This window comes from Nicotiana tomentosiformis, chromosome 3 (assembly GCF_000390325.3).
Source record: "Nicotiana tomentosiformis chromosome 3, ASM39032v3, whole genome shotgun sequence".
Lineage (NCBI taxonomy): Eukaryota > Viridiplantae > Streptophyta > Magnoliopsida > Solanales > Solanaceae > Nicotiana > Nicotiana tomentosiformis.
Window position 1 is genome coordinate 13,090,912 of NC_090814.1, and position 9,050 is coordinate 13,099,961.

General features: G+C 40.3%; 1 protein-coding gene across 1 annotated transcript; it reads left to right on the plus strand.

The window, feature by feature from the left end:
- Positions 1-7,262: 7,262 nt before the first annotated feature.
- On the plus strand, positions 7,263-8,550 carry LOC138907378 (uncharacterized). Its single transcript, XM_070197976.1, has 2 exons — positions 7,263-7,602; positions 8,324-8,550. Exons 1-2 carry the CDS (start codon positions 7,263-7,265, stop codon positions 8,548-8,550), a joined length of 567 nt encoding a protein of 188 aa, XP_070054077.1.
- The last annotated feature ends 500 nt before the right edge of the window (positions 8,551-9,050 follow it).

The following is a 9,050-nucleotide window of genomic DNA, read 5'->3' on the forward strand; positions in this document are numbered from 1 at the left end:
GTCAACCCAAAAAGTCAATCCCGAGCTAGCACTTCGAAACCCGACAAAATTTATCAAATCCGAACACCCACTCCGATACAAGTCCAACCATACCAAAATTATCGAATTCCGATATTAAATTATCCTTCAAATCTTCACTTTACATTTTTGAAAGATTTACAAAAATTCTCATTTTCTTTCATTCAATTCACTAATTCAATGATAACAATAAAGATGGAATCTCGAAATAAAATTAAATCCGGGTAAAAAATACTTACCCCAATCCAACACATGAAGAACCCCTCAAAAATCACTCAAATCTCTACAACTCAAGATATAATAAAAATGACCAAACCCTCGACTTTTAACAGTTTGCCCAGCACTTCCGTATTTGCGGACAAACACGCGCACCTGTGCTCTCGCTTTTGCGACCAATTCACCGCATCTGCGGCCTTCACTTATCAGCTCAGGAATCGCACCTACGAGAGACCCATCGCACCTGCAGTGTTACTTCTGCGAACCAAGAAGAGCACCTGGGCAGTCGCTTATGCGACAAATGCTCCGCACTTGCGAAGGCTTGCAACCCAGCTCACGTCCGCACCTGCACGTACCAACTCGCTCATGCGAAATTGCATCTGCGGAAATGACATTGCAGATGCGCAAAACCCCAGCTCCAAGCCATCTCGCTTATGTGCCTTTATCTCCACACCTGCGGCCATTGCACCTGTGCCTAATGGTTCGCACGTGCGACCACACCAGATCTCTGCCCAAACCAGCCTCACCCAATATGATCCAGTTGATCCGAAACTCGTCCAAAACGTACTTGGGCCCTCGGGACCCCATCGAACGTACCAACAAGTCCTATAACATAACGCGGACCTGCTTGAGGTCTCAAATCACCTCAAACGACATCAAAACTACGAATCACACCTCAAATCGAACTTATTGAACTTATGAACTTTCAACTTCTACAACCCGCCGAATCATATCAAATCAACCCAGAATGATATCAAATTTTGCATGCAAGTCCAAATGACATAAAAGAACTAATCCAACTTTCGGAATCGCAATCCAAGCCCGATATCAATAAAATCAACTCTCGATCAAACCTCCCAACCTTCCAAATTTCCAATTTTTGCTAAAATATATCAAATCAACCTACGGAGCTCCAAATCCAAATCTGGACACATGCCTAAGTCTAAAATTACCATACGAAGCTATTAAAATCATTAAAACTCTATTCCGGAGTCGTCTTCAGAAAAGTCAAGCTCCGATCAACTCTTTTCACTTAAACTTTTAAAATAAGAATCATCCTTCCAAATCAATTTCGAAACATCCGAAATTCAAACTCGACCACACACGCCAGTCATAATACACAAAATGGAGCTACTCGAGACCTTAAACCACCGAACAAGATGCTAATTCTCAAAACAACCGGTCGGGTCGTTACAGATGGGATGGGTTGGTATGTAGGTGGAAACTGAAAGATACAAGATGAAGACTTTTCGTTGGATTATGGATAAGCTAACATATGCCCTGGTTATTTCCATTAAGATTAAAAAGTTATATATAAATATTAAGATATTATCTTCAGATCTGATCATTGAATAATTAAAACAACATAGTTTTTCAACATTTAAATGTGTATAATTTATTTTTATGTAAAAGCTAAATAAACATCAGAATTGTTTTTTAAAAATAATATACCAACAAAATATAAGAGAATTTTTTAATTTGTATAGTAATTTGAAAATCAATTGGTTGATAAAGTATGCTCTAAAAGATGGTGGCAGTGACAGATGATAGTGGTAGTGGTCAATAACACTGTTGTGAGGCGGTGGTTGTAATTGATGGAGGGGACACCCATAATGGTTATGCAATGGCGGACACAGGCAGTGACGATCGAGGTGGTTATTAGCGGTGGCAGGCGATCAATGGAGGTTGGTGATGAAGGTAGTTGGTAGTGTAGGTGGTTGCATGTGAGTGATGGAGGTGAAAGTGACTAATTATGGTAATGAAGGTGGTTCCTACTAGTGGTAATGGTGGTGGTTATGCAATGGAAGTTGATAGTGGAGGTGACTGACGGTGGTCATCATGCGTTTGAGAAGGTTGGTAGTAGTGGTATTGTATGATTGTAACAAATACAACATTAATAAATAAAAAGGTAAAATACATAACAAACACTTAAACTTAACCTCAACTGTCAAATTTATACTTAAACTTATCTAATGATCAAGTAGACACTTCTTGTTGGCCAAAGTATGCCTTCTGAACACCTGTGTCCGTAAGTCTACCAGCATGAAATATACTCTTTGCTAACATGTAAGTCAACAAATGAAATAATGGCACATGTAATTTCAAAAAAAAAAAAAAATTATCACCTTAATTTGTTTATGTAAAATAACAAATGCAATAACTTAATAAAAAAATTTAAAAAGAAAAATTCTTCCTTTTTCCAAAAAACAGAACCCCCTCCCTCCTCCCAGTCCCTCCTCCAACTTCTTCATTGAGAAAATCTAAACTAGACCCCTTCCCGCCTCCATCTTTTTCTCTGGCAGTCCCCTCACCCCAAAACTAACTATTCTCTTTCAAAACGTTTACTCTAAAACTCTTTAATAATTCTTATAAATATGCAAAGCGAACAAGGTCATTGGAAAAATTATCGAGAAACCATTTGTACCCCATCACAGAACCTCATCGGAAAAGCTTACCTCCGGCGACCTCTCTCTTCATCTCCTTCCCTCCTGGTTTTCCTTGTCTCTTTCCCTTTATTTTTTCTTTTTTCAATCTCATGCTTTTTTTCCATGAGTTTTTTTTTTTATTTACAGGACAAAATGGCCAAGCAAAGAAATAAATTACGTATCTTTTTTTAATTTTTTTTTCATTCTACTTCATTGCTTAATTTTTTACTTCAATTTGAATCTCACTGTGATTTTTTTTATAACTTTTACAAATTGCGTTCCAAAGTTGAAGTGGGGGCATGAGCAGGTTGTTGAGATTCTGGCTTGATTGTAATGGTGGCTATGGCTTAATTGGGAATGAAGAAAGTGGGGTCCACATGAAAAAAATTAAAGCAAAAATATAATTTTATGTGTTTTCACGCGCTCAAATTTGAGTGAGAAACACTCATTTTGCTATGTCAGTCACACATGCTCATGAGACACACTTGTACCAAGTTAAAGTGTCTAATTGATCATGAGATAAGTTTAAGTGTCAAACTGACAACTAAGGTCAAATTTAAGTGTCTATTGCCCAAAACAAAACATTCACAAGACTCTTTAAAATGGACAACATCTTTTGATTTTAAAATTTTGTATAAAATCTGAATCATTTAGACCTAAGACCAAATATGTGATCATAAAAGAAAAATAAACAAATATAATTAATGAAACAAGATCTAAAGAATACATATTCATAATGTATACATGTTGATGTTATACGGTTCGAATAAAAGTAATTAGTGCTATAGCACGTATTGCAAAGAAATTAAAGGTCTAGCCATGTTATTGTGTTACCTCTCTACCCTTGAATATGTACTATAATATGAGCGATCCTTACAACAGTGTCTTGCAATCATTTTAGTGGTAAATTTACTCTTGTACTAAGCAATTTTGACTTTTATTAAAATTTTGATCTAGTATTACTCGTCATTAGATAAAAAGGTCTTATTTTGTCCTTAACCAATAACGAAGTTTCAACCTAAGGGTAATTCTAAAATATAGTCTAAATGTCAAACATAAATAGCAAGAAAAAATAATAAATAATTTGCTAACGGTAAAAATATGAACCGACCAAAAGTGAAATGAGGGAAATATTAGTATAACGCTATTCATAAACAGAAAACCAGAAAATCAAAACCGTTAACTAACACAAAACATAATAAAAAAATATTAGGAGTCTACAAATTTCTTGTGTGTCCTTAAGAAATTTTATTCCTCTCACTGTTGCCCAAGAAATCTGGATTAATGTAACGACCCGGCCGGTCGTTTTGAGAGTGATAGCCGTGATCCCCTATTTATTACTCTCTCTATCTTATTTTGTGGTTACTTGACTTGCTGGAGTGCTTGGTGTCGAGTTCGGCAGAGTTTCGAAGTGGAATGAGACAAATAGTCCCTAAATTAAAAGTTAAAGTCATAGGAGTTGACCGTAGTTTGAATTGTGTAAAAACGACTCTGAAATGGAGTTTTGACGGCTCCAATAGCTCTGTATGATGATTTTGGGCTTATGAGCGTATCCGGATGTTGATTTGGAGGTCCGTAGGTCATTTCGGCGTTAATTGGCGAAAGTTAGAAGGTTTTGGAAGGTTTGACCGGGAGTGGACTTTTTGATATGGGGGTCGGATCCCAATTTCGGAAGTTGGAATAGGTCCGTAACGTCAATTATGATTAGTATGCAAAATTTGGTGTCAATCGGAGTTGATGGGGAGAATCGCAGGGGCGACAGAAGTCGCAGGCGCACACGCCCAGGTGCGACCCTTTGCCCGCAGAAGCGGAGAGTGAGGATTTAGTCATGACCGCACCTGTGATGGAAATTCCGCAGTGCAGAGTCGCAGATGCAGATTTACTAGGCAGAAAAGGGGATTTTCGAGGGTTTGATTTCATAATTTATTTTGGGACCTAGAGAGCTCGGATTGAGGCAAAATTTTGAGAAATTTTCAGAGGAAGCATTTGGGTAAGGATTCTTGACTCGTTTTTGATTAATTCCCACAAATCTATAGTTATTTTCATCATTTAATTAGTGTTTTTAGTTAAAAATTTAAAAAATTTTGAGAAAACTTCCTAGGCTAAAAATTAGGGATTTGAAAGGCGATTTAAGGTCGGATTTGAGTAATTCTTATATGGTTGGACTCGATATCGAATGAGTTCGGATTTTATGATTTTTGTCGGGTTGCAAGACATAGGCCCGGGTCGACTTGTTGGAGCGATTTTTCAATTCTTTGCTAAAGTCATAATTTTATTATTTAAATTAGTTTCCTTTAGTTATATTTATAGTATAAAATTGTTTTGGCTAGATTCGAGCCGATCGGAGTTGGGAAGACGAGAGAAAGGCCTTCTTATTGATTGATTGAGCGAGGTTTAAGGTAAGTGACTCGTCTAACCTTGTATGTGGGAAATTTCCTTAGGATTTGGTATTGTGGTGACAATTTGTGATATGTGAGGGTCGTGTACATGAGGTGACGAGTGCGTACACGGGCTAATTATTGAAATTTCAGTTTTATTTAAGTAGTTTCCTTTCTATGCCTTAACTGAGTTACTTTAGCATGTATAGTCAGCATGTTTAGCCTAATTTCACCTATCTACTTGTCTTATCTCTTATTTGCAACTTGTACGACACGTTTAGTTGAATTACCTGCTTTCTTGATTCCATGTTCCTTATTTAACTATGGGATTCTTTACTTAAAATTGCTATCATTGAAATATCGTTGTTTCAGTTGTTATATTTGGTTTCCATGATTATTGTTGAGATGATTTTTTGTTCATTGAACGAGGTTTATGTCGTGCGTTTGTTATTGTTGCATGAGGTTTCTATCGTGCCGTTGTGATTATTGATACACATACTGTGGTATAAGGTCTGGGTGTTGAAACGCATGCGGTGAGATTAGGTGGACTTGATACGCGTCGCTAGTAGAGGAACTACTAGAAGTCATGCGGTGTGATAAGGTTGGCTAAAACGCCGGATGCTATTTCGGAAAAATAATTTTAAAAATAAAATATAAAGGCTCCCGCGGTGATATAAGGAAATATTGTGAGATATTTACTTTTGGGACTACGAGGCGGTACCTCGGGAGTGCCCTTGTTGATTTCCTCTATTTGCTATATTGTTGTTGTTGTTCCTTAACTTGTAAGATTTTTGCTTTCCTTTCATGTTGTATTTGTCTTTCTTTGATTGCGTGTTATTACCTTCCGTAAATTTTCATTGTTTCACTTCTCTATCATTTCATTATATTATTATATCTCCTGCCTTGTTTCTTATTATTTTCAGTAGGGCCCTGGCCTGACCTCGTCACTACTCTACCGAGGTTACGCTTGGCACTTAGTGGGTACCGTTGTGGTGTACTCATATTACGCTTATGTACATCTTTTTGTGCAGATCCAGGTACTGCCTACCAGGCCAGGTATCAGTGAGCTAGTCCATACGTGGAGACTTCAAAGTACATCTGCCAGCATTCGCAGACCTCGGAGTCCCCCTCTATCTTTATTATGTTGTCACCTTAGACTCTGATATATAGGGATATTTAGTATTTCTCTTTAGAGCTTGTGACTTATGTCTATCGGATTTTGGGAGTTATTATTACTTAAATTGCAGTTTTTGCTTATTACAAATGTTGACGTTTTGAGATTTGGCTTAATACTTCAGTTATTCTGCATACTTATTAGGCTTACCTAGTCTTAGAGACGAGGTGCCGTCACGACATCCTACGGAGAAAAATTGGGGTCGTGACAAGTTGGTATCACAGCTCTAGGTTCATAGGTGTTATGAGTCACAAGCAGGTTTAGTAGAGTCTCGCGGATCGGTACGGAGACATCTGTACTTATCTTTGAGAGGTTATGGGACTTCTAGGAAAAGCTTCACTTCCTTGATTTCTTATCGTGCGAAATTTTTGACTTCTGATTCTAAATTTGTCTTTCTATTCTCTCACAGATGGCGAGGACACGTACAGCTAGATCAGATGACTAGATACCCGCGCCAGAGCACCCGCACGAGCTGCTACAGAGGAGCCACCAGTAGCTTCAGTTGGAGGGCAGGCACCTGAGATGCCTGTTGCTGCACCAGCCCTCTAGGAGACTCCCGCCCAGTTTTTGAGCATGTTCAACACTTTGGCTCAGGCGGGGTTGATAAGTCCTGCTCCTGCCACATCTCAGGTCGGGGGAGGAGCTCAAACTCCCGCCACCCGTACCCCAGAGCAGCGGGTCCAGGTCGACCAGGTTCCAGAGGTCATATCAATGCAGTCGGTAGCCCCAATTCGACCCGAGGTTAAGGCAACAGTTTTTGACGAGGAGCAGCTCAGGCTCGAGAGGTACAAGAAGTACCACCCTCCTACTTTCAGTGGCTTGGCGTCAAAGGATGCCCATGGTGTTACGGAGTTTAGTGGGGATTCATTCACTACGTTCTAGCTTAGAGGAGCGGCCTATCAATGGTGGCGAGCATATGAGTTGGGTAGTATGGCCGAGGCAACTTCACTCACTTGGAATCAGTTCTTAGATATGTTCTTGAGGGAATATGTTCTCTTGAGTCTCAGAGATGCATAGCACGCAGAGTTTGAGCAGTTGCGCTAGGGTTCTATGACTGTGTCAGAGTATGTAATCCGGCTAAGTGATTTGGCTAGGCATGTACTAGCCTTGGTTGCTACTGTTCGAGATAGGGTTCGTCGATTTATCGAGGGGCTCAATCCTAATATCAGATTTAGTATGGCCCGAGAGTTGGAGATAGACATCGCATACCAGCAGGTAGTGGTGATTGCTAGGAGATTGGAGGGTATGCTGACTCAGGATAGAGAGGAGAGGGAGGCCAATAGGTCTCGAGAGTCTAGCATATACAGTGGTACCCGTGCCCTAGTTCCAGCTTGTCATGGTAGGGGCTATGTGAGTCGCCCTATTCATTTAGCATTTCCAGCTTCCAGCGGTATTCCGGCCACTCATAGGTCTCAGGCTCCCTATTATGCACCGCCATTGTCTAGTGTACCTCTGGCACGGAGTGCTTTCAGCGGTCAGTCCAGCCGATCAGGCCCGAGCTAGCCACAATAACCATGTCCTCCGAGAGCTTATTTTGAGTGTGGTAACACTCGTCATGTGGTGAGGGATTGCCCCAAACTCAGGAGGGGTGCACCTTTACAGATTACTCAGGCACCGCGTGCTCCACCAGGTCCTCAGGCTATGGTTATAGCACCAGCTACCACCCCCACCTGCACAGCCAGCTGGAGGTGGAGGTCGAGCAAGTAGAGGTTGCCCTAAAGGGGGAGGCCAGGCCAGATATTATGCCATTCCTGCTAGGACGGGGGTAATGGCATCTGACTCTATCATCATAGGTATTGTTCCATTCTGTCATAAAGATGCATCCATCTTATTTGATCCAGGCTCCACTTATTCCTATGTGTCATCTTATTTTGCTCCATATTTGGGTGTATCCCGTGATTCTTTGAGTTCTCATGTCTATGTGTCTACACCCGTGGGAGATTCTATTATTGTGGACCGTGTGTATCAGTCGTGTTTGGTTGTTCTTAGTGGTTTTGAGACCAGAGCCGATTTACTATTGCTCAGTATGGTGGATTTCGTTGTTATTTTGGGCATAGACTAGTTGTCGCCCTATCATGCTATCCTTAAGATGGTGACGTTGGCTATGCCAGGTCTAACACGGTTAGAGTGGAGAGGTACTTTAGATTATGTTCCAAGCAGGGTTGTCTCATTTCTAAAGGATCAGCAGATGGTTGAAAAGAGGTGTGATGCGTATCTAGCATATGTGAGGGATGTTAGTGTTGATACTCCTACAGTCGAGTCAGTTCCGGTAGTGAGGGATTATCCAGATGTATTCCCGGCAGATCTTCCGGTCATGCCGCCCGACATAGATATCTAATTTGGTATTAATTTGTTACCGGACACTCATCCCATTTCTATTCCACCATATCGTGTGACCCCAACAGAGTTGAAAGAGTTAAAGGAACAGTTGCAGGAATTGCTCGATAAGGGCTTCATTCGACCCAGTGTGTCGCTTGGGGTGCTCCAGTCTTATTTGTAAAGAGGAAGGATGGTTCTATGCGAATGTGTATTAATTATCGCTAGTTGAACAAGGTTACAGTGAAGAACATGTATCAAATGCCCCATATTGATGACCTATTTGATCAACTTCAGGGTTCCAGAGTGTTCTCTAAGATCGACTTGCGTTCAAGCTATTATTAACTGAAGATTCGGGAGCCAGATATCTCAAAAACAGCTTTTAGGACTCGGTATGGTCATTACAAGTTCCTTGTGATGTCTTTTGGGCTGACCAACGCCCCAACAACATTCATGCACTTGATGAACAGTGTATTCCAGTCCTATCTTGAATCGTTCATCATTGTATTTATTGACGACATT